General features: G+C 46.7%; 1 protein-coding gene across 2 annotated transcripts in view; it reads left to right on the plus strand.

Annotated features, from left to right (window-relative positions):
* The first annotated feature begins 1,256 nt into the window (after window positions 1–1,256).
* The window catches only part of LOC137522910 (carcinoembryonic antigen-related cell adhesion molecule 1-like), a 123,537-nt gene continuing 97,894 nt past the window's right edge, over window positions 1,257–26,899 (plus strand). The window contains exons 1-2 of one of the 2 annotated variants that reach the window (XM_068243053.1): window positions 1,257–1,374; window positions 1,549–1,860. In XM_068243053.1, the coding sequence (XP_068099154.1) occupies window positions 1,323–1,374; window positions 1,549–1,860 (364 nt within the window). In that variant the 5' untranslated portion in view covers window positions 1,257–1,322. The remainder of the gene's footprint in view (window positions 1,375–1,548; window positions 1,861–26,899) is intronic. The other variant, XM_068243052.1, reaches the window with a different exon arrangement.

Raw genomic sequence — 26,899 nt, forward strand, 5'->3', positions numbered from 1 at the left:
TTTTCCTTTGCCACACCTCTGCTTCCAGCGACTCTCTCAGGGTCCCATTCTGCTCGTGCGCTCTCTCCCATAGCCCAGGAGGCTGGCTGAGAGTGGATCTGCGGTGAGGAACACATAGGCTTCTAGGAGCTAGAGGAAGCCCCAGGTAAGTAACTCTGCTAGTAGTTTATTCAACTTATGTATCCTTTAATCATCCTCTAACCTTCCATAACCTCTGGATGGTCCAGATCCTCCTCGATACCAGTGCTGCTGTCCCTCATCTTTTTTGTTACCATGTTCCTGTCTGTGGCTGTGCACTAACCACTTTGCTCTGTGGAGTATGCATGGGCCATAAAATTGTATGCCCAGGCAACAAGAACATATATATTTAACCCTTTAGCAGCCAATTTATTTATAGGCTTGCGAGTGCTCCAGGCCATCTTTTTTAACACTTTTTTTATTTCTTATGTGTTAGATTTCCTGACATCTAATTAGTACTGCTGCAATTTGTGTTTATGGCCACTTGTCACTAGGGGCAGTTTGAGACAATAAAAGAGGACTTCAGATTTCTGTTTCTATGTTTTCTGCTTGGAGAGAGAGATCAAAGCAAGACAAGAATGTACAGCACAAGATGTCTGCTGGTTAAAGACTAAAGCCATGCATTATTTTAAATTCAAATAACTCGTTTGTGGCTGTTAACAGGTTAACATGTACTTGTGAAATATGTTCAGAGGGATCCAGTGCTGGAAAAGTGGTGTGTACAAGGATCAGTGAAGCCTCTGGATGGATTATTCAGAGGCTTCTCACAACTGAGGTAAGTATTTTTTAATCCTTCCTCCCTTCAGGTACACCATAACACTTTGCTTTTACTCCTGGGGAGGTATAAGTGATGATCAGGCCCTTGTACACTATGGTTTTATTGCAATTGCCATGTGGAATTTTTGAATAAAGAACATCAGCGTTTTTCAACCTGTACTTTGTCTGCGGATCCTTCTGTGTTTCTTTGTACACTGTAGTCAGGGCTGGTGGAAAGAGAGATGGTGCAGTGAGCAGAGACAATATCACCAGCATATGATTGCCTCCTTACTCCGAATTATAATGTAAGCAGTCACTCTTTAAAAATAATAATCTCCACACCAGTCAGAAGCTGGTGGGTGGTGGTGATGGGAGCCCAGAGTCGTGTCTAATTAAAGAACAGGATATTGTTTTCACAGGAGGAGTTCATGTGCAGTAGTGGCTTCCATTAGGGGCAATCTGGTCAATAGCAAGCCTTCCCAGCTGTAGGGGGGAATCAGACCTCTGCCTCTGAACATCAGTGAGGGCTGAGCAGCAGAGCAGGACAGATGCAGCATAGTTGGGTCAACTGCTTCTGGGCCATTTGGCTTATTTCCATTGGTAAGAAGAGCAATTAAATACAACTTCTAATGAGTAAAAATTAACAACGATTTATACTGTTTTTTTCATTTTTGGAGACAGGAACTGCCATTTATTTACAACTATGGGTGAAATATGAAGCAGAGCAGCCTGAGAGCTGCTCCCTGTACTAATGCTATGTGTTATTCCATACAGAGCCTGCTTGTGCTGTGACAGTGCTGAATGGAACTCTGGGGGGATCTGCGCTCTTCCAGCAGTTTGTGTATTGGACGGCTGCGTTCGAGTGGAGGTTTGGCATTCCTACAGACTACACTGGAATCGCAGTGAGGTTTCCTTTAGATGATGCATATTGTTACCCTGGATACAAGAAGAGATGTAACGTGTCTAATGAGGGATCCCTGAGGCTGGACAACCTCACCTATGCTGATCAGGGACAGTATGTTCTGATCGTTGGCCAAGTCCCTTCTTACCCCAGTCTAACGGTGAACTATTGGCTTCATGTTTATCGTAAGTGTTGATTACTAAATTGTACCTCTCTCTTTCTCTCTTCATTTTTATATCTATTTACTGTCCAGTAGCATAGCCATAGGGAATGCAGACGTTGCGACCACACCAAGTCCCCTAGACCTAAGGGCATAGCTTCCAACTGTCCCACTTTTGGAGGGACAGTCCCTCTTTGGGAGCCCTCTCCCTCTGTCCCTCTTCCCTTCTCATTTGTTCCTCTTTCGGGACTTTTTCCTTCTTTCTATGTAAATATATATATATTTCTACTAAAAAATGACTCTAAACTTTATTCCCATCCTTTAAATTGATATAATACTAATTTTAAAACGTTAATATGAAGGAAAATGAACCAGGATAGAAAGGACCAGTGTGGTTTGTTAAAACAACATATTTTTCTTATCAAATCTTTATGATATGCGTGACTAGGGGTGTGATGGGGCGTGATCAGGGGTGTGGCTTAAGTGCCCCTCTTTCTCATCCCAAAAAGTTGGGAGGTATGCTAAGGGATGCCACAAGGGGCTCTACTGCAATTGCTGCAGTAGCTCTTTGTTGGTACTGTAGTGGTGATGAATAATCACCGAACAACTATCATTCAATAAGAAAAAACTGAGATTCCTCCATGAGGAGATAGACTATTGCAAAACCTGTCAGATTTTCACTGTGTTTCATATGTATGGATTTTAAATGTTACAGTTTTTTTGTGATAGTGATTGGTATTTCCTGTTTCATCCTGTCCTCATGCTCTTCATTCTATACCAGAGTCTCTCAACTTTTTTTTTTTTTGTAGCACAGGGGAACTCTCCCAGTAATTTTAGGATCTCAGGAAATCCATGTGTGGATATCACACATTAGCGGCGCGGGGGAAAGGAGGTTTTTTTTTTTTTTTTTTTTTTTTTTTGCAGGAAGCATGATCTTAAGGGCCCATTCACACTCCGGCGCTTTGTGCCTGCACTTTGCGCTTTGCTGATCGCAGCCTCGCAGGTAATTAGCAAAGTGCTGCTGCACATGCACTGCACAAGTAATCCTACAGCATTACTCTCACTGCAGCGATTGCTGTGCGGTGCGTTTGCGATAATAATCGTGAACATGCTGCTTGCAGCATTTTCCCAGCGATTGCGGTGTGATTCTCATTCACTAGAATGAGAATTGCAAAACGCAATTGGTGAAAAATTGCCAAAAAAAGTATTGCAAAATTGAGATTTGCATTTACAAGTGTAGATTGGGCCTAAAAGAGCATTAAAGGGAGTGTCCAAGGTAATAAAAAAACAAAGATCCACTTACCTGGGGCTTCCTCCAGCCCGTGGCAGCTGTCCTGTGCCCTCGCTGCAGCTCCGGAGGGTCCCAGTCTTCTTCCCTGGCGCAGGGTCGGCGTCTTCTGCGCTCCGTGGGTCACGTGGTCCGGCCGATGTCATCAGGACGGTACTGCGCAGGTGCAGTAGTTCTGCGCCTGCGCAGTACCGTCCTAATGATGTCGGCCGGACAATGTGACCAGCGCCGTGGAGCGCAGAAGAGGCTGACCCGGAACCCGACCTGGCGAGGTCGGCTGCGCCAGGGAAAAGGACCGGGAGCCTCCGGAGCTGCAGCGAGGGCACAGGACGGCTGCCACGGGCTGGAGGAAGCCCCAAGTAAGTGGATATTTTTTTTTTTTTACCTTGGATGTTTCCTTTAAGTTAAACATTTTTTTAATTATTATTGTAACAGTAACAGCCTCCTTGTTTAGCCCCCATTTCATGTTCCTCCTTGATAGTGTACTCATTTCATGCCCTCCATTGCTGTGCTCCCTATTATAGTAGCTCTTATTATAGTAGCTGCCAATCTTCTGTTGCTCTGAGACAACATCTAAGTGTGAAAAATCTTCCTTATAATCTGCGCTTCATAAACAAACAATCTTCCAAATTCTTGTTATCACCTCCACCACCACACCTCAAAAACTGATCACACCAAATTCTATAATCGTACAAAATGATCATGTGCGCTCAGAGCCCATTCACACTTAAAGAGAAACTCCGACCAAGAATTGAACTTTATCCCAATCAGTAGCTGATACCCCCTTTTACATGAGAAATCTATTCTTTTTTTTTACAAACAGACCATCAGGGAGCGCTGTATGGCTGATATTGTGGTGAAACCCCTCCCACAAGAAACTCTGAGAACCGTGTTACTCCTGGCTCCTTTCCTGTCTGTGAACCTTGCTGCATTGTGGGAAATAGCTGTTTTTCAGCTGTTTCCAACTGCCAAAAAAGCATGCAGCAGCTACATCACCTGCCAACAGTAAAAATGTCACCATGTAAAAAATGTCAGAATGTAAATCAGGGATTTGAAAGATTTTACAATGGGCAAACACTGACTAAATCATCTATTCATAATTATTGTAAAAATGAAGCACTTCTTTTTATTACATTATTTTCACTGGAGTTCCTCTTTAAGCGATTAGTAGGTGATTCCCGCTAATCGCTAAAGCTTTTTGAAGCGCAAGTGCTTTGTTACCCCATGGCAGTGTTCTCACTGCCGCGATTGGCGCCAATCACGGGCATTTTGCGATTAGCACCTATCACAAGCGTGTTACCTGCAGCATTTTTAGGGCGATTCTGGAGCAATCGGGTACAGTGCTATTAAAGTGCTGACTGTGATCGCTCTGAAATCGCGGAAGTGTCCAGTGATTTTTACCGTGCTGAGCGAGCAAAGCTAGCGTTATACAATGTGAATGGGCACTTAAAGTCAATGGGAATCGATTCTTTGTTAAAAAAAAAAAATCCGGACACCTAAGGAGAGGGAAGGCTCTGGGTCCTATAGAGCCTTCCCTCTCCTCTCCCGGTCCACGTTGCAGTGCAGAATCCCCCATAGCAGCAGTCAACCAATTTGGTCAAATACTGCTGTGTCTGCCACCAAAGGGAAGCCGCAGAAGTCTTCGGGAGCCAGAGTGCTCCCGAAGACGGGCTGCTCCATACTGGGCATGTGCAAGCGCCCTCTCTTGCGCACTTACTCGCGCATGCACACTATGAAGCCGCCTGTCTTCAGGAGGACTCGGCTCCTGAAGACTTCCGAAGTCCCCCACAGTGGTGGATTTAAACGGAGAAGCTGCCGCTGCAGCAAAAGCACCGGGAGAGGAGAGGGAAGGCTCTATAGGACTCAGAACCTTCCCTCTCCTTAGTTAAGTATATGGCTTTAAAAAAAAAAAAAAAGATTCCGATTGACTTTAAAGAGAGTCTGAAGCAAAAAAAAAAAATTGCTACATTTACCTTTTCATTTGCTTCAGTACTCTCATCAGCAGTAAACCGCCGCATCCCCGCCAAAAAACGAGGGCTGCAGACCCCCCAAATACCCCGGGGGGCGGGGGGGCGGGGATCTGACCGGCACTTCCTGAAGAGGCAAAGCTATCTGCTGTAGCTCTGCCTCTTCTAATGTCAATCGTGGCGGATCACTGCCTCTCCCCGCCCCTCTCACTTTTCCTTCACAGAGAGGGGCGGGGAGAGGCGGCGATCCGCACTGCGATTGATGGCAGGAGAGGCAGAGCTACAGCTCATAGCTCCGGCTCTCAGGACAGCACAATCCACGACCAAGTTGGTCTTGGATGTTTGCTCTGGGATTTGGGGGGTCTGCAGCCCTCGTTTTTCGGCGGGGATCACTGGCGTAACAATAGGGCCTGCAGCCCCTGCTCCCACGGGGGGCCCGGGCCACCCCCGGCTGTTTTGTGGGGGCTGGAGGGGTGGCAGCATCAGGGGAAAGCCGTGGCCACAGTTGGTGGAGAGAGGGGAAGTTCCCCCCCTCTCCCTCACCTCTGGGCTCTCCCCTCTGCACTCCCCTCCAGCTTAAATGTGTGTCTGTGGGCAGCGGCGAGCAGTGGCGGGCAGGAAACAGATACATACCTTCCGTGTGCTCCACCAGCCTGCGTTCCTCTCGCTAGCCTCTGATGCGACTTCCAGTATAACAGGAAGTCGCGTCAGAGGCTAGCGAGAGGAACGCAGGCTAGAGCTCACGGAAGGTATGTATCTGTTTGCTGCCCGCCGCTGCCCACGGACACACATTTAAGTTGGAGGGGAGCGCAGAGGGGAGAGTCCCGAGGTGAGGGAGAGGGGGGGAACTTCCCCTCTCCCCACTGACTGTGGCCACGGCTTTCCCCTGATGCTGCCACCCCTCCAGCCCCCACAAAACGGCCCCGTGCAGGCCTCAGGGGGGGGGGGGATGGGCCCGCTTTGAAAGGGGGGCTCGGTGGGGCCTAGTTACGCCCCTGGCGGGGATGCGGTGGTTTACCGATGATGAGACTTCTTACTAAAAGGTAAATATAGCAAAACAAATTCGCTTCAGACTCATCCTATGCCTATCTGGTCTTAATTAGGCTCTGTCACCTTTCAGCTTAGATCAATGGGCCAGACATGCATAAAAGAAATAGACAGCTCCAATAGCATGATACCGTTTTAAGATGTTTCCTTAAAAACCTATATATAAAACTCCCAATTTGCAGTGTATGTCCATTACAGGCATGCAGCTTAGTGGAAGTGTTACCGTGGGCAAGACCGCTATATCGTTTGCCACTCCATGTGGCCCCGGCTGCCAACTCTCCCTCCGCTTGCTCGTCTGTCACCCAGCGGTTCTCCACTTACTAATCCAATCATGTGATTTCTTCTTATCAAATTATAGTGTCTCTTATTATAGTGTCCCAATATACTATTCCTATTTTATATTACCCCCTATTTAAAGTGCAATTTATAACAGAGCTTCCATACTACAGTGCTTGTTATTACTAGACTCCTTATTCTACTGCTCCCCATTTCCCACATACTAATTTATCACCACAGTGCCATGGTCATGTGACATAGGTCTCATGACCAGTGTGGCAATTTTGAACAAGTAGAGAGGCTGGAACTTGGGAGGGGCACGTAATGAGTGAATAGGTCCCAGAGGAACTGAAGCAGCGCAGGATCATCCACCAGGCAATCTAGGCAGGTGCTTGGGGCCTAATGGGTGTCCAGGAGGCAACCTGTCACCTTCTTTGACCTCTCTCCCCTTCAGCTTACCAAAAAGACTACAAGGAGGGCTCTAAATCTTCTACCTTCCCTAGGGCCCCACACTCATTACAGCTTAATCCATCTCTGAACTGAGAAGAGATACATCTGAAACTTTCTAATCTCAATTGCCAAAGCTAGCAACCGAGTTTTCTTTCAGTGGGAGGAAAAATGACAAAGACCCCCTGCCAGGTCCTCAAGGAACCCTGGGGTTCCATGGAAAGCCTCTTGTACACTGTCAGAGCTCTTCCTTATGTCTATGTTTTTTCTTCTTTCTTTATCTTCGGTCTTCCACATGAAGACCCAAACAGACGGGGTGGCATATCATTGCTGTCGTAGGCAGTGATGAGCGAAAATGCAAAAATTATTTTCGCCGAAAAAAGCACTAATTTCTTTTCGACAGGCAAATTTTCAATCGAATATTTTCTAGTTAATTTTCGCCTAATGCCCGTTATTTTCACGTTAAATTCCTAGTTCATCGCGTACGTATTTTGGCGTAGTCTTAGTACCGATATGTGAAGCTTCGCCCGCTACGCGTAGTTGACATATGTATTGCGAAGTCAACTACGCGTGCGGTAACTGCGTCTATACGGATCATTGCGCATGCGCAGAAATATTATTGCCCTTCTATACGTATACAATTCCGCATATTGGAAGGTGGAATGTATGCATGTATTAGTTCACCCATACGCATATTTAGCGGATTATTGTGGAAATGTTTCCGCATAAGGGCATAAGCGTCCGCATACAGCAAAGTTTCTTTAATTTTCGCTGCTGGTCGAAAACGCAAATATTTCTGAAGATTTTTGCAAAAATTCACCGAATTCGAAAACTGGATTTTTGATGCGAAAATGACTTGGGCAAAAATTTGCAAGCAACACTGGCTGTAAGCACCAAAATCCCACAAAAATCCTGTTTGATGATTTAAGAAAGACAAAGTTTTGCAAACTTTGTAACAAGGTTCCATGGAATTTTCAAAGGAATCAATTTTAAGCTGGCCATGCTGCTTTGTTCCATAAAACAGGAGGTTCCCATCCCTTTTCATAGACTTACTGTATCAACCACCAGTCCTCAACCAAACTAACACATATGGCTGTCAGCATGAAGTTAACCCCTTCATCAGCCAATTTATTTCGAGGTTTTCTAGTGCTCCAGAACAATACATTTTAACATTTTTTTGTATTTCTTATTTATTACATTTCCTTGCTACTAATTAGTACTGCTGTAATGTGTATTTATAGCCACTTGTCACTAGGGGCAAGCGTGAGACAATAACAGAGGACTTCTGCTTCCAGTTTCTATATTTTCTGCTAGCAGAGAGACATCAAAGCATTCCCAGAATTTACAGCACAAGGAGGTATGCCTGTTAAGGTCAAAAGCGAGATAAGTCCTTTAAAGCTTCTATTGGGTTAGTAACTTATAAGGGGGCAGGTAGCAATATCACACACATGCACTCACATACACACACATACACACACACATACACCCACACACACACTTTGCAAGCGACCTATGATCCAGTAGTGAGGGACATGTGGCTCATCCCCATCTCTTGTGCTCCGGATGGGATGGGGCTTGTGTTGCTATCTGGTGATCTCCTAAACAAATGTCCATCCATATACAATAAAACAATACAATAACATTTCTATAGCGCTTTTCTCCCATAGGACTCAAAGCGCTTAGGCTCTCTCAGATTCAGTAATTAGTAGGATGAAGTATTCACACAACAAAAGTTATATTTCTGCAAATGCCAGACTGAACAGGTGGGTTTTCAGTCTGGATTTAAACATGTCCAGGGATGGGGCTGTCCTGATCTGTTGAGGTAAGGAGTTCCAAAACGTAGGGGCAGCATGACAGAAGGCTCTGGGACCAAAAGTTTCCAAGTGGACTCTGGGTATGACTAGATTATTAGAACCTGTGGATCTGAGAATGCGGGGATTGCTACGCAGCTGTAACATATCTTTCATGTATCCAGGGCCTAGATTATTCAGGGATTTAAATGTCAGTAGGTCGATCTTGAATAGGACCCTCCATTCTATAGGTAGCCAGTGAAGGGAATGCAGGACTGGCGTTATGTGGCAGTGACGGGGTTGGTTGGTTAGCAGTCTGGCAGCAGTATTCTGTATCAGCTGTAGACGGTACAAGGCCTTTTTTGGAAGGCCAGTGTAGAGAGCATTGCAGTAGTCCAGTCGGGATGTGATGAAGGCGTGGACTAAGGTTGGCAGATCTTCTGAGGGTATGAGGTGCTTGATTTTTGCAATGTTCTTCAGGTGAAAATAGGATGATTTCACCACAGCAGAGATTTGAGTTCTGAAGTTTAAATCCCCATCAATTAGAACTCCCAGGCTACGCACATGATCAGAGCTGCGTAGATCTGTGCCTCCTATTCCCAGTGGTGAAGACTGCAAGTTAAGTTGTTTTATCATCATGCTCTGCCCTCCAATCAGAAGGACTTCAGTTTTGTCTGCATTTAGTTTCAGCCAGTTGTCATTCATCCATTGCTGTAGTTCACGTAAGCAGGCGTTTATAGTTAGAGTTGGGTCTGTCACACCAGGCTTGAAGGAAAGATATAGTTGGGTGTCGTCTGCATAGCAGTGGTATGTCAGGCCATGTTTTTGGATTAGTTTTCCCAACGGTAACATGTAAATCGTGAAAAGCAGGGGAGAGAGGATTGAGCCCTGGGGCACCCCATACTTAAGTGTTACAGGGGTGGACAGGAAGGGCCCCATAGACACTTTGTGGGTTCTGCCACTCAAGAAGGATTGGAACCACTGAAGTACTATGCCATCAATGCCGCAGTATTCCTGTAGCCTGTTTATCAAGATGTCATGGTCAACTGTGTCAAAGGCTGCAGAAAGGTCTAGCAGTATGAGGATCGAGCACTCTCCTCTGTCTCTTGCCATGAGCAGGTGGCAGGGCCGGCCCGCCCATGAGGCGGGGTGAGGCGGGTTCCTCAGGCGGCAGGAAGTGGAGGGGCGGCACCAGATGAAGTGGCTGTGACTGTCTGAGCGGGGGGAGCCAGAGCCGCGGTGAGGGCAGCCCGACCTCTCCCTCCCTCTCCCCGGGCCGCCCTCCATGCTCCCTCTCGGACTTTAGGCAGCAGAGTTAGCGCGCAGGGAAGCGCTGCTGTACAGAGCCTGTTACTCACCTCCCTGGATCCGATCGCCGCTCCCGCCCTGCTGGTCTCCTCTCTGCAATGTAGCCGCTGATACACACGCGGCTGCTTCCTGTTTACACAAGAAGCAGCCGCGTGTGTATCAGCCGGCTAGGCAGAGAGGAGACCAGCAGGGCGGGAGCGGCGATCGGATCCAGGGAGGTGAGTAACAGGCTCTGTACAGCAGCGCTTCCCTGCGCGCTAACTCTGCTGCCTAAAGTCCGAGGGGGGAGCATGGAGGGCGGCCCGGGGAGAGGGAGGGAGAGGTCGGGCTGCCCTCCCCGCGGCTCCGGCTCCCCCCTCCGCCATTATGAGGGGGCACCTACCTGGGCAAGCTACCTATCTATCCTATACTGGAGGGCACCTACCTAATCTAACCTGTTTTGGGGGCAGCTACCTATCTATCCTATACTGGGGGGCACCTACCTAATCTAACCTGTACTAGGGGCAGCTACCTATCTATCCTATACTGGGGGGCACCTACCTAATCTAACCTATACTGGGGGCCAGCTACCTATCTATCCTATACTGGGGGGCAGCTACCTATCTAACCTATACTGGGGGGCAGCTACCTATCTAACCTATACTGGGGGGCAGCTACCTATCTAACCTATACTGGGGGGCAGCTACCTAATCTAACCTGTTTTGGGGGCAGCTACCTATCTATCCTATACTGGGGGGCACCTACCTAATCTAACCTGTTTTGGGGGCAGCTACCTATCTATCCTATACTGGGGGGCACCTACCTAATCTAACCTGTACTAGGGGCAGCTACCTATCTATCCTATACTGGGGGGCACCTACCTAATCTAACCTGTACTAGGGGCAGCTACCTATCTATCCTATACTGGGGGGCACCTACCTAATCTAACCTGTTTTGGGGGCAGCTACCTATCTATCCTATACTGGGGGGCACCTACCTAATCTAACCTGTACTAGGGGCAGCTACCTATCTATCCTATACTGGGGGGCACCTACCTAATCTAACCTATACTGGGGGCCAGCTACCTATCTATCCTATACTGGGGGGCAGCTACCTATCTAACCTATACTGGGGGGCAGCTACCTATCTAACCTATACTGGGGGGCAGCTACCTATCTAACCTATACTGGGGGGCAGCTACCTAATCTAACCTGTTTTGGGGGCAGCTACCTATCTATCCTATACTGGGGGGCACCTACCTAATCTAACCTGTTTTGGGGGCAGCTACCTATCTATCCTATACTGGGGGGCACCTACCTAATCTAACCTGTACTAGGGGCAGCTACCTATCTATCCTATACTGGGGGGCACCTACCTAATCTAACCTGTACTAGGGGCAGCTACCTATCTATCCTATACTGGGGGGCACCTACCTAATCTAACCTGTTTTGGGGGCAGCTACCTATCTATCCTATACTGGGGGGCACCTACCTAATCTAACCTGTACTAGGGGCAGCTACCTATCTATCCTATACTGGGGGGCACCTACCTAATCTAACCTATACTGGGGGCCAGCTACCTATCTATCCTATACTGGGGGGCAGCTACCTATCTAACCTATACTGGGGGGCAGCTACCTATCTAACCTATACTGGGGGGCAGCTACCTATCTAACCTATACTCCGGGGCAGCTACCTATCTATCCTATACTGGGGGGCAGCTACCTATCTATCCTATACTGGGGGGCACCTACCTAATCTAACCTGTACTGGGGGCAGCTACCTATCTATCCTATACTGAGGGGCACCTACCTAATCTAACCTGTACTGGGGGGCAGCTACCTATCTAACCTATATTGGGGGGCAGCTACCTATCTAACCTATACTGGGGGCAGCTACCTGTCTATCCTATACTGGGGGGCACCTACCTAATCTAACCTGTACTGGGGGCAGCTACCTATCTATCCTATACTGGGGGGCACCTACCTAATCTAACCTGTACTGGGGGGCAGCTACCTATCTAACCTATGCTGGGGGGCAGCTACCTATCTAACCTATGCTGGGGGGCAGCTACCTGTCTAACCTATGCTGGGGGCAGCTACCTATCTAATCTATACTGGGGGCACCTACCTAATCTAACCTGTACTGGGGGCACCTACCTAATCTAACCTATACTGAAGGGCAGCGACCTAATCTAACCTATACTGGGGGGAAGCTACCTATCTAACCTATACTGGGGGCACTTATCTAACCTGTATTGGGGGCACCTACCTACCTAGCTAGCCTATACAGGTGGCAGCTATACTGGCTACCTATACTGGGGGCACCTACCTAACTAACCTATACTGGGGGTACCTACCTATCTAACCTATGCTGGGGGCAACTATACTGGCTACCTATATTGGAGGCACCTACTTATCTAACTTATACCGGGGGGGGGGGGGTGCCTGCCTATCTAACATACTGGGGGCAACTATACTGGCTACCTATACTGGAGGCAACTACCTGGCTAACCTATACTGGGGGCAACTTTACTGGCTCACCCATGCCTGGCCACCTATACTCGGGGGGGACCTATAGCTGGTTACCTATACCGGGGGGGGGGGGGGGCGCAATTTTTACACCCTCGCCCTGGGTGCATTTTAGCCTAGAAACTGCACTGTTGCCGCCGGCCTCCGAGTCCGACGACTCCGAGCTCTGCAGCCTCTCCTGTCTCCTCCAAGGCTGCATGCTGGTGACGCTGCCTAGTGCCTAAGCCTGCTGATTTGATGGCGGCGGCTGCCGCCCGCTCTGCTGCCCTGGCTGCGGCTGATTGTCACGGTCAGTCACTGAGCAGCGAGCGCCGCCGACGTGTCGATGATGATGATAAGGCTGGCTGGCTGCCGCCGGCCGCCGCTCATGTTATGTAGAAATATTGGGGGGGTGGGGGGGCGCCTTTACGATCTTTGCCTCAGGCAGCAGAAAGTCCAGGACCGGCCCTGGCAGGTGGTTGCATATTTGGATGAGGGCAGTTTCAGTGCTGTGGTGTTTCCTGAAGCCAGACTGGAATGGGTCATAACTGTTATTTTGTAGGATTCTGGCTTCTAGCTGGAGGTATACAGCTTTTTCAATTAGCTTGCCCAGAAAGGGGAGGTTAGAGACAGGTCTGTAGCTGGTCATTGCATCTGGGTCCAGGGAGGGTTTTTTGAGGAGAGGCCTGATGATTGCTTCCTTCAGTAAAGCAGGAAATATCCCTGATTGTAAGGAACAGTTAAAGGGAACCTTAACTGAACGGGGGGTAAAGAGTTTCACTTACCTGGGGCTATTACCAGCCCCCTGCAGCTGTCCTGTGCCCTCGGCACCGCTCTGGAATCCTCTGGTCCCCCGCTGTCACTTAGTTTCATTTTTGACGACTCACCAGTCGCCGGCCGCCATGCGTATTATTGGACGCATTCACCAATGCAATTACCGCATTCCGCACGCGTAGATATGTGGCAACTGGCAACGCATATTTTTGTACGCGTTGCGGTCCGCAATAGCGCTAATTGCATTGGTGAATGCGTCCAATAATACGCATGGCGGCCGGCGACTAGTGAGTCATCAAAAACGAAACTAAGTGACAGCGAGGGACCAGAGGATTCCAGAGCGGCGCCGAGGGCACAGGACTGCTGCAGGGGGCTGGTAATAGCCCCAGGTAAGTGAAACTCTTTACCCCCCCGTTCAGTTAAGGTTCCCTTTAACAACTTTGAGGAATACCGGTACGAACAGGTCGGGGCAGTTCAACATGAACTGTGTTGGGCCAGGATCCAGGTCACAGGTAGTTAGGCGGACGTGAAGGAGGATGTTTGATGTGACTTCTTCATCAATTTCTTTGAAGTTTTACCAAGGTGTTACGTTGTCTCTGCTAATGGTCTTCGGCGCTATATTAGGCTCAGATGCTGTAAGTTGGATGGCGGACCTTATAGCGGAGACTTTGTCTGTGAAGAAATGGGCAAATTGGTCACAGAGGTCCTTTGAAGACTCGATATTAAGTTTTTGACATGCTGGGTTGCAGAGTTTTTCCACTGTGCGGAACAGTTGGGCTGGTTTGTTAACTGCATTTGCAATCTCTTGTGATAGAAAGGATGATTTTTTTCCCGTGATTACCTTTTGGTAGCTCTTCAAGTGGAAGATTAAGGCATGTTTGTCTTCTGGGGACTGAGATTTGCGCCACAGCCTCTCAAGTTTTCGGCCTTGTCTTTTCAGCTCTTTTATAGCGTTATCAAACCACTGTGCATGATGGTGTGGAGTAAGATATTTGGTGCGCAGAGGAGCAATGGTCTCAAAGGTGGAGGACACACATTTGTTGTATTTAAACACCAGAGTATCAGGGTCCAAGCTGGAGTCAGTCAATTCATCAAAGCTAAGGTTATCTCGGATATGTTGAGGTGTTAGCCCTTTTAAGCGGCGATATTTTATTTGATTCTTGACCTGGTGTTTGACGGCTGGTATTGAGAGGGAGAAGTGGATAGTGTGATGGTCTGACCAGGCAACAGGATTAATTTCCACATTGGCTATTGACAGCCCAGTATGGAATATAAGGTCCAGAGTGTGACCTTTCCTGTGAGTAGCAGAGCTGATTGATTGGAGGAAGCCCAGTTCATGTAAGGCACGAGGTAGCTCTTTTCCAAATTGTGAGGAGGAGTCGTCCACCCATGTATTGAAATCTCCAAGAACAATCCATCTGGGGTGTTCCAGTGTTAGGTTGCATAGGAGGTCTACAAGTTCCTCAAGGAAGTCTGAGTATTTTTCTGGTGGGCGGTAGATCAGCAATATGTTAATGTTTTCCTCAGCTGAAAGTTGCACCCCCAAGCATTCAAACGAGTTGGTAGGACCTACAGTAAGTAGTCTGATTTTCAAAGCTGATCTAAAGCAAAGTGCAACCCCTCCTCCCCTGCGTTCTTTCCTGTTGCAATATATCATGGAATAGTTTGTTGGCACAGCTGCCTCCAGGGTGGGACCAACAGGTTCAGAAAGCCAGGTTTCAGTCAGGCAGGCCAGATCAGAAGACTCTATTAGATCATGTATGATTGCTGTTTTGTTGTTTATTGATCTGATGTTGCAGAGGACAGCCTTGATGGGGCTACCCTGGGAGCTGAGGTCTGAGATTGAGGACTCCAGGAGGGAACAGTCTCCAGATGTGTGGCTGTCATCTCTTACCAGGTAAGTTGGTACAAAGGGTTACAGCTAGCCCCTTAACTATTTCCCACATATAAAAGACAGTGGTTTTGAAAGTATCTTATCAAACTCTTAAAATCGTGAAATCATAATCTGAGTTCATTTATGTAAAGGGTTAAGGCTAGTGTTGGGCGAACAGTGTTCGCCACTGTTCGGGTTCTGCAGAACATCACCCTGTTCGGGTGATGTTCGAGTTCGGCCGAACACCTGATGGTGTTCAGGCGAACAGGGCCCTGTTCGCCTGAACATGCCGCAATACGGCCCCCCTATGGGGCATGCCCCGATCGCGGGGGGGGGGGGGTCGGAAATTCTTGGAAGGCCAGTGTAGAGAGCATTGCAGTAGTCCAGTCGGGATGTGATGAAGGCGTGGACTAAGGTTGGCAGATCTTCTGGGGGTATGAGGTGCTTGATTTTTGCAATGTTCTTCAGGTGAAAATAGGATGATTTCACCACAGCAGAGATTTGAGTTCTGAAGTTTAAATCCCCATCAATTAGAACTCCCAGGCTACGCACATGATCAGAGCTGCGTAGATCCGTGCCTCCTATTCCCAGTGGTGAAGACTGCAAGTTAAGTTGTTTTGTTATCATGCTCTGCCCTCCAATCAGAAGGACTTCAGTTTTGTCTGCATTTAGTTTCAGCCAGTTGTCATTCATCCATTGCTGTAGTTCACGTAAGCAGGCGTTTATAGTTAGAGTTGGGTCTGTCACACCAGGCTTGAAGGAAAGATATAGTTGGGTGTCGTCTACCACTGAACCGCCCGCTGCCCGGCCTCAACGCGTCACTCTGCTACTCGGACTCCTCCTCCTCCTCACTCCACTGCCAGTGCCAGCCACCAGGTACTATTTAACTTGCCTGAAACTTTTTTTATGGGGAAGCGGGCAGAGGGGGGAGCGCTAGCGGAGGGGGTGGGGGGAATTTCCGACCCCCCCCCCCCCCCGCGATCGGGGCATGCTCCCCCCTTATGCCTGCGACCCCATAGGGTCCCCAAAATGGGCATGTTCGGGGGTCCCATTGACTTCCATTGAGTTCGGCGTTTGGGCCGAACATGCCGAACATCTGGCCCATGTTCGGCCTGTTCGGCCCGAACCCGAACATCCAGGTGTTCGCCCAACACTAGTTAAGGCCAGTTTTACACCTGACCAGAGCGTTGCAGTGCTATGCTCCCCCCTTTAGAACGCAATGCCAAAAAATAGATTCATATGGCTCATGAGTCAGAGTGAATAAAATTAGAGAAACAGCAGCACTTTAGAAAACATAATGCTTTCTATAAAAAAAAAAAAAAAAAAAGTAAAATCCAGCCTCTCAATCCACAACTGATTTCCAATAGTCAGCTTAGTAAATCAGGTCCAGACTGTCACAGAAAGAATTTTGTTTATAAAGTTGAATCCCCGGCTCAGGACCCCTCAGTCTGTTTCCTCTCTTAATGTTCCCAAAGATATCCAGCAGCTTGTTTACATCACAGAGTTCAACACGTTAGAGATTAACTCCTACTACGGGAAAGAATTCACATATCCATTGTGGAATACATTACGTGGAGACGATTGTTGAGATGGAAGATGTTTCTATTAAGAGAGAGAAAGTAATTTCTATTAATGTAAATACTTTTAGTGCATGCTATTTTTCCAGCTACTAATGCATCGCTGCTCCACCTTCTACCACTCCATAAGGCTTGTAACATCAGCTTATACACAGCTTACTGATTTACCTTACCTTCGTTACTGCACTGTATCCTGTAAAGGTGCTCATTAACAATATGCTCTTGATTGTATAACCTTATTGGCAAGGGTGGCTAGACACGGGCAATTACTGTTGCCTATATGGATCGAGATTCGAGACTCAACCCCTTTGGTGACAGTTTGGTAGATAGACTACAGCCTATGTGTTCTTTTTCTATGAAGGGAGGATGAGAAATTCTGATTTCCGCCAATGCCGATTACAAATTCTGCCTATTTCCAACTTTCCAATTTCTGAGCAGTGTTTTTTTGGTTATTTTTGTATTCTTTGATTGGCCAAACACTTCCAAGTTGACTCTGCATTCACTGATTGGTCCAGTGCTTTTGAGTTCTGTGATTGGCCTATAATTACCGAGCTGTGGTAATGAAGTATTTTCATGGAAATCTGATTTCCAATTTCCAATCGGAAATGCGGAGATTTCAATTCCACGAAATCCGACTGAGCATCCCTCACGAGGAGGTACAAAGAAGTGGTTTCTGGTGGGAGGGGTAAGGGAGGAGAACAATCTGCATGGCCAAGACGATCGGTCACTTCAGAGCTATTGGTGGCACATTGGAGCAGCTGTAGACATGCTAAATTCTGAGCAGAGGTATACACAGTAATAGCACCTGCCATGCTATTTCTATTCTCCTTCTTTGTTAAATTAGAAAGCTAAAAGGTATGGCGTCACCGGCTGCATGCTTGTTGCATGTGTGCGATTCAAAAACAGCTAAATCCAAAGGTTCAGCATGAGAGCCAGGCAACTGGCATTGCTTATAAGGGAAGTAAAATAGCTTTTTCCGTATTCCTCTCACTTCACGGCCCTTTACGGAGTTAAAGGAAAAAACTCCACCAAAATAAAATAATTCAGTTTTATATGGTTACGGGATTAGCCAGTGGAGTCACATCCTAAATTCTTCTACCTCTCAGGCATTCCACTGCCAGTATATTCCCAAGAGAATTTCCTCTTCCGGCCAAAAGCCAGATGATAGTGTCACGCTCCGCTAGTGGATTTTTCCTAATGTAAAATAAACAAACATTCAAAAAGTCCAGCTGCAACAACAATAACTTTGTGATGGGCCTGGAAGGGGCGGAGACTCAGCTACGGCACAGAAACCACATCACTGAGTATTCTGGAGAGCAGAAAGATGACAGGCAATCCATCCCAAATAAAGCAACCCATTATTATTATTATTATTATTTAGTATTTAATAATAATGTATACTTTTTGCACAGTATTGGCTTTTAGTGTAATGTTATTCAGTTTCTATTCAGTCTTATTCAACTGAACCACATGGACCACAGCACGCCAGTGTAATAGCATTTTTCAATCAATATGAACAGTACTTTTAAAGTGGAACTGTAACCAGGGATTGAACTTCATCCTAATCAGTAGCTGATACGCATTTTCCCATGAGAAATCTTTACCTTTTCTCAAGCAGAACATCAGAGGGGTCTGTATGGCTAATATCGTTGAGAAACCCGCCCCCACAGCGTGATGTCATGACCATGATCCTGATATCAAACTGTAGGAGCCTTTATGCATTGTGGGAAATAACAGCTGTTTTCAACTGCCAAGTAACCAGTATCACCCTCTGTGCATATGTATATCTACAAAAAACAACATTTTTAGCCCATTGCATTGTTAAGGGGTGTGATTATAGATAATGGCAGTTGGTGCTGCCTGTTTTTTCCATGTCTGCCAGTTGTAAAGATGATGACGTGCAGGCTGATTGTGGATCTAACTATATGAACAAACTACATGGTGAATATCAATCTTTTCTTAATCTCCAATTTTTTAACTTCTCACTTTGTAATATATTGGTTTATTTTTCTACCCTTTTCGCTAAAGTTTCTCTTTAAAGGATGACTCTAGTGAGGGGGATAGAGAGACTGCCATAATTTTTTTCTTTGAGGCTGGGTTCACATATGACATAGCGTGAAATAGTAGCGTTTTAGGATGGTGTGTTTGCGATTTGCTATTGCGTTTTTGATGCGTTTGGGGTTTGCTTTTTTTTTTAATGCAGATGAGTTTTTCATGCGTTTTGCATGCATTTTAATGCATTTGCGGTTCGCTAATGGAAAACGCATATGCGGTTTGTATGCGTTTTTTTATTTATGCAAATCACTAGGAAGACAACAGGAAGTGGAAACACATCAGAGATCTTTACTTTTTAATTCATAATGCAATAAAAAATGCATGAAAAATGCAATGAATATGCGTTACCATAGTTTTTCATTATGTGCGTTTTGGCAGCCAGCCTGCATATTATGCAACACTGCAAGTGTCTGCGGAACGCTTACTGTAAATCGCAAGTGCAATGCTGGTCCTTCTGCGTCCCATAGACTAACAATGCTGCATAAAACTCAGCGTTTCCCGCTACGTTAGTGTTTCTGCTATGTGTGCACCCGGCCTAAAGCCTAAATAAATATACAGTAAATATAGACTGTTTTCACTGTGGAGTTGTGTGTTGTTGATCTACTGTTCTGGACCGCTAACAGCTGACCTGTATTAGGGCCCTTTTCCACTATGAAATGCGATCGCGATTGCGATTCCGATCGCAATCGCGTTTCAATTTCCACCATGCGATTGCGATTGCGATTGAGCTACTATACTCATTATAGTACAGCTCAATCGCATACAAAACGCGGCAGGACGACGATTGCGCTTTGACCAAAATCGCATCGCAATCGGATCGCACTAATGGAAATTGCTGCTGCAGTTTCCATTAGTTTAATGTACCTTGCAATTTGCGATCAGAAGCAAATCGCAAATCGCAGGCTAGTGGAAAAAGGCCCTATTCCCATTATTCCCTGTATTATTCACCCTCTTCTCATTCCTTCTTCCATAGGACAGAGCTGGCTTCATCTTGGGTAATATACATTTTCGGGGCTTATCCAGTCACTCAGGGTAGAAAAAAAAATCTTTACAGATGTTTGATCTATTGAAACACATTTCAGTTAGGGGGCTCAGCAATTTGGTCACATGATCACAGCTGCCTGGAGGTGCTGGCAAATTGTGCGCTGCCAAATTGCAGCCCTTGCATCGGCTTCAGGCTGGAAGTAGGAATGGCTGTTCAGGCTGCAGTATGCTGTTTTTTGGGGGGAGCTTCCAAGCTCTGGATCATGTGGAACAAACCACTGCTCTCTAATTCCCATCATGCTTTGCTATTTAATTGCCATGTAAAGGTCACCTATTACGAAAAAAATCTTAAAATGTAAAATACATACATAAAAATGTACATTTCTCCCAGAGTGAAATGCACTATAAATTACATTCTTCCTATGTTGCTGTCACTTACAATAAAGAATGAAGATCAGTCAGGTTTTGGACTAGTACATCTCCTCATGGGGATTCTCAGTTATTTCTTTATTTGCAAAATGTTTCTGTAGTGCTTGTAAATTCAGCAGATGTTAAATCTTATTCACACTCTAGATGGTCCTCAGCCAAGGAGAGTGGTTGGGCCGCCTCTGCCAAGAATCTAGATTGTGTACAGTGGCCTCTGATCTAATTTTGATTGTCAGTGTGTGATTTGCCTGGTGGATTGTCTCAGCAGAGCACAGACTTCGGGCAAGGTTTTCCTACAGGCTCTGTGACGAATATTACGGAAAGTTGTGCGCAAAATCGCCATCGATTTTCGCATGGTCGTGCACAGTCACTGTCAGCCCTGGGTAGGATAACAAATACCTTTCTTTGCTCTTCTTCTGAGAGCATTGCAGGAGTACAGTAGCCTCCCCCACATCCTGTGTCAGAAAAAAATGTCACACGTGGCTAGCTTCCCTGGGGAGAAGCCATTTGGCTACACAGCTCATCTTTCCCCAAAAGAAAAACCTCCTCAAACTGGTTGAGATTCAAATTTCCCTCCAAAAACTCATAGCCTCACACAAAGGGAACGTTAACTTATTAATATTTCAAAATAGGTTTGGCACAGCAAGACCAAAATTACATTTCTTGATACCTAGGAAACAGGTCTATAATTCACATGAATTATCATTCTCTAGCTATCAGGAATCAATTGAGAAACCACTTTATCCGGCATGCGTAAAGCAAATTCGTTAGACTAGGCATGTATAGCCTCATTTAATACAGAGTCGCATGCTGATTATGAATATGGGCTCGGATTTGCGATACACTAATCTTGGGCCGAGTCACACAAATTATTAATAAATTGGTACATTTCTTGCTCTAAGTCTGAGGGTGGCAACCTGGCTTCCAGGAGGGAACCCTGCCTTAAACACACCTACTTTCCAGGTAGTGACCGCCCCAAAACTGAGGTCAGTAAAAAGTGTTTGCGAGGAACTCCGCCTCAGTTCTTCAATTTCCATCGAGCAGGGAAGTCTAGACATGTGCTCACGGAGAACCGGGCGCATGTTGTGTACAAAGGACTTTTAACCTGAATGCCTACCTTTAAACTGGACTATTTTCTTCATTCTTCAAATGGACTGCTCTGCATAACTAAGTAAGAATTTTCTGATTTTATTCCTTTTTATTTTTAAGCTCTGTGTTTTATATGTTAATAGGTGTATATAACTGTATGTAATGCATTTTTGTTATTAAACGTTTAAAAATCGTTTAGCGGTTATGACCTGTTGCTGAACATACACAATCGTACCTATTCTCCTGAAATCGCTACCCTGTGTTTAATAGAAGTATACACTTATAACCCGTATGCGTGAATCCGGCTCAGATAGTCAGATCTGACCCAGGTTCCTGCATACTGCTAAGGGTTAATAGAGCGTTCTCCAAATCCTAGTATAATTACAGTAGCGGGCTGTGTAACTCGCTTGGTGGCAGATCTTTGAATTGTATGTGTGTGGAGTGATTCGGTTGGTATCAGAACGCTCCCTTCGTGAGTCAGTTCATCAAATTGCGAACGCGGGTTACCCTTTGTGATGAACAAATGACCGTGTGAGAGGATTTCTGACGCTGATTGACTGACCCACCCGCAGACCGGCCTAGCGGTCTGTGACAGGCTCCACCCATTCCATGAAACTGCATGACAGCCCTCCTTCCCCTCCCTAGCAACAGAAAGCAAGCCCTACTTCCCCTCCCTAGCAACAGAACACACGCCCTCCTTCCCCTCCCTAGCAACAGAACGCAAGCCCTCCTTCCCCTCTCTAGCAACAGAACGTAAGCCCTCCTTCCCCTCCCTAGCAACAGAATCCAAGCCCTTCTTTCCCTCCCTAGCAACAGAACGCAAGCTCTCCTTCCCCTCCCTAGCAACAGAACGCAAGCCCTCCCTCCCCTCCCTAGCAACAGAACGCAAGCCCTCCTTCCCCTCCCTAGCAACAGAATGCAAGTCCTCCTTCCCCTCCCTAGCAACAGAATGCATAACTTACCTGCAGGCACCGATTCCTGCCAGGAGACAGTTCATACAGTATGTATGGGGCTTTAGCTACTGGTGTCAGCGGTCTTGGGTTTTGGACAAGGTAACAGTTAAGATATTGGGAAGACCAGGAGAGTAAAACTTTATAAACCACAAAAATGAATTGAACAATATACTGGTTTTTCTATTGTGTTTGGTTTGGTTCACCCATAAAAAAATGCCCAGTCCTGCCCTGTCAGTTTTTGATAGCTGGCATCAGTTTTGCAGGTGTTTATATGGCTCTGTTCACACGTAAATCTGTACATTTTCGGTCCAGTCCAGCATTGTCAGTTTTGTATGTGTTTCTATGACTGTGTTCACATATAAAAAGTGTACATTTCTGGGACAGTCAGGTAAAACTGATAGCAAACTGATGCAAAACTGTCAGGACTGGACCAGATCAGAAATGGGCAGATTTATGTGTGAACCAGGCCTTTCTGCCTGGACCTGGGCTCTGAAGAAATGTCTATCATGTTCATCCTTTAGTGATGTCTGACCAAAGCAGGAAAAAAGGGCACATGAGCCCTTAAGGAAAAAATGGCGCAGCGGTGCCTATGATAAAAGCCGCATTTTGCGTCATGATAGGGAAGTTTGAGCACACGGTGGCGGCAGCTTGCGGGTGTTTCAGGGCCCTGGATTTTACCTTCTTTGCTGCTAATCGCGGCTTTTAGAATAGCTGCAATATGCGACTATGGACCTGAATTTCGGCGCCTGTAGGTGCCCGATTAGCGGCAACAGAGGTCATAGCAGAGCGCCCGCTATGCAATGCTGCAATGTAGTTATCCACAAACCATTTTTTTTGCAGCAAGGCTGTCCGCAGAAAATTGCCCCTCTTGCCGCTAATTGAGCGCCCAAGGGCAATAAAATTGACCTTCATAGCCGCATGTTTTGGCTTTGCGAAAAAGGTGGGGTTCGCTTTAGGAGGGGTATTTCAGGTTAGGCGCGACTGGGGGGGCTAGGCTTAGGTACCACCAGGGGGGTCTTAGTGTTAGGCACCACCGGGGGGGGGGGGGGGTCTTAGGGTCAGGTACCATCGAGAGTGGGGGGGGGGGGGTCTTAGGTTTAGGCACCACCAGGGAAAGTCTTAGGTTTAAGCATCACCAGGGCAGGGTTCTGTGTGAGAGTAGGGTTAGGTTTACCCATATTGAGATATATAAAATATTACCAATATTTTGCTATCAAAATCGAGTAGTAGAATATCACTAACTTTAGCGATATTTTACTAGCGGCAATCCCCTGCGCCCATTTTTCCAGACGCCTTTATTTCATGTATGCTGTCTGACTGCCACCTGGAACAAGCATGCAGGTGGTGGAAGCACAAGCAGGTCACTTGATCTGCACACTTGTAGGACAGTGACTGTAGTAATGGTGGCAGTGGAACAGAATAGCAGCCAGGCAAGTAACATCCATATTTAGACTACATTAAACTGAAGCACAGGGAAAGGGGAAGTGTTGCTTGGGGAAAATAGCAAGATTCTGGGTGTCAGTTTTAATGTAGTTTAGAAGGACAAAGACTGGTTAAACCAGATGTTCCTCTTTTATATCCAGACCTGTGGTACTGATCATAGATACTTAATGTGTCTCTACAGAGAACCTTTCGAACATAGCAATAAATATATACATCAAGAGATTAGATTCCTGCCACACCTGCAGTATAATGTAGCACGTAGCTGGCAGATTATGGAAGGCATTCATATTTGTCTAGTGATGAATCATCTCTCTTGATAACAATGCCTGTACTGTTCTGGGTACAAATCCTGCATCTGTGCTTTCTAGTGGCTAGCTTAGGAGCTCTGGGCCCCAATGCAAATTTTACATTGGGCCCCCTCAAGCGATCTATAGGTCCCAACTGTCCCTCTTTGGGAGCCCTGTCCCTCTGCCCCTCTTTCTTCCTCGTTTGTCCCTCTTTCAGGACTTTGTCCCTCTTTCTATGTAAATATATATATTTCTCTACTAAAAAATGTGTTTGATTGACTCTAAACTTTATTCCCATCCTTTAAATTGATATATTACTAATTTTAAAATGTTAATATGAAGGAAAATGAACCAGGATACGAAGGACCAGTGTGGTTTGAATTATAAAACAACATACTTTTCTTACTAAATCTTTATGGTATGCATGACAAGGGGTGTGACGGGGCGTGGTCAGGTGTGAGGCAGGGGAGTGGCTTAAGTGTCCCTCTTTCTCATCTCAAAAAGTTGGGAGGTATGACTACTGGTGTCAGAAGATCAACAGGACTGTCATGCAACTGGTATTGTTTAAAAGGAAATAAATATGGAAGCCTACAGGAGAGCGGCCACTGGGAGACCGCGGGGGGGGGGGGGGGGGGGGAGTTGGAAGGGGATGCCCAACCACTACTTCACTATGTCTGATAAAGTGGCCCATCCTTCAGATCAGGTGTTTTTGTGGCTACACTTGTTATGGGTGTGAAGATTATGATGGTCACACTTGTTTTATGACCCTTACAAGATGGCCCCCAGGCTGTGAGGATCACCAGGGGAGGCAAGGAAAAAAGTGTGAACATGAAGGGGCCTCATCAACATTTTTGTTAACTGTGCCCCTGGTAGCCTCCATATAACTCTCACCGCAGATTCACTTTAAATGCTGATAATTGTGAGGATAGAACAGTGGTTCGTAAATCACTTTATATACCTGCTTTCAGGGCCGGGCCGAGGCAGAGGCGAGAGAGGCTCCAGCCTCAGGGCGCAGTGTAAAAGGGGGACGCACAACTCACTCAGCTGTCACTCCCCTACTGTGTTTGAAGCAGAGAGAAATAAGTAAAGGTGATACATGGCAGTGACAGCAAGCCAGATAACTAGAGATTAATGCAAAAATTGAAGGAGAGTTGGCGGGCACTCGGGGTAGGTAGGTCAAAAACACCCAGAACACTATGTGCTCAGGACAGATGCAGAGCAGCAGATTCAACAAAAAAGTAGCATGGAGAAGATCCGGCACTATAGTGTTTAATGCAGCAACAATTTGTAGACAGTGGCATAAAAAAGATGGTCATGATGAACATAGCAGAGCATAACATCCAAGCATAATAGCAAACAGTGGCGGTAGTGCCAAAAAATGTGTCTAACTTGGTACCTGGGTGTGGGTGGGAGGCAGCGGTGGTGGGTGCCAGAGGGTGCACGGCCCGACGACCGTTTCGCGTGGCTTACGCCAAGCTTTCTCTAAGGTGCAGGTGCAACAAATGCTGGAAGAGCGGCGGGGCAAAACCAAAACCATAACAACCTCGGTGTTGCCAAAACAGATGTTCCCATCTGTTTTGGCAACACCGAGGTTGTTATGGTTTTTATCAGGCACGCGATTTGAGCGCGTCACAGCAGCTCCGTGTGCCGATAAGGCTGATGTGGGTTAGGATCAGTTAGCGTGCACGCACGTCATTTTGACGCGTGCACGCGACTGTCCATACGGTATAGTTCCCGCCCCCACCAGTGACGCTTGCGAAGCTAATTAGCGTGAGCGGACGTCACCTTGACGCGTACATGCGACTGCGCATGCGCCACTTTATGCGTCCCACGTTACTCAGCTGGGGATTGGCCAACTCTGGCCAGCAGTTCCAGAAGGGGCGGATTCAACTGCGGCGGACCGGAAGTATACTTCCAACAGGCTTTAAATGCCCCGCCGCTCTTCCAGCATTTGTTGCACCTGCACCTTAGAGAAAGCTTGGCGTAAGCCACGCGAAACGGTCGTCGGGCCGTGCACCCTCTGGCACCCACCACCGCTGCCTCCCACCCACACCCAGGTACCAAGTTAGACACATTTTTTGGCACTACCGCCACTGTTTGCTATTATGCTTGGATGTTATGCTCTGCTATGTTCATCATGACCATCTTTTTTATGCCACTGTCTACAAATTGTTGCTGCATTAAACACTATAGTGCCGGATCTTCTCCATGCTACTTTTTTGTTAACTAGAGATTAAGTTGTTGGGGGCCCTGGGGTGCCTCTTATGGTGGCCATATACACGGTACAATAAAAACGTTCAATTTTCCCGCTTATTCGATCTAAACGATTGAAACAAATGAAAGTTGAAAATAATTTTTTTTCGATCAAGAAATTCGAATGATTATCCCGTTTTTTCGAGAAAAATCTGATCGGACATGCTGAAAAAATCTTTATATTCGATCTAATAGAATAATCGAACTAAATTATCTAATCGAAAAAAAAAGAAAAATTGTACCATGTATGGCCACCTTTCATTTCATTCATTTAGATCGGATAAACGGGATAATCAAACATTTTTATTGTATCATGTATGGCCACCATAAGTCTAATAGCAATCAGTGTGTGATGGCTGGGGTGGGTGGGATGGAGGGGTGCACTTTGGTGTCCCAGCCTTGGGAGCTGGAAGATCTTGTCCCAGCTCTGCCTGCTTTGGCTATATTTGTGATTTATTGTCAGGGCCGAGGCAGAGGCGGGAGAGGCTCCAGCCTCAGGGTGCAGTGTAGGAGGGGGCGCACAACTCACTCAGCCATGGCTGGTTCTAGTAACAGTGGGGCCCCGGGGCAGAATAAATCCGTGGGCCCCCAATAGACCAAAAAGCGGCATCTGGGGCACTTTTTTGCAACAAATTTCCCTCCTGGGCCCCTGAGCCGGCTGCTGTCCCGCCTTTCTAATCACCACCCAACTTAACTGTGCTCCCCGGGGCAGAGTCTTTGGCAGTGTAGCTTCTCACCT

Source organism: Hyperolius riggenbachi, chromosome 6, assembly GCF_040937935.1.
Source record: "Hyperolius riggenbachi isolate aHypRig1 chromosome 6, aHypRig1.pri, whole genome shotgun sequence".
Taxonomy (NCBI): domain Eukaryota; kingdom Metazoa; phylum Chordata; class Amphibia; order Anura; family Hyperoliidae; genus Hyperolius; species Hyperolius riggenbachi.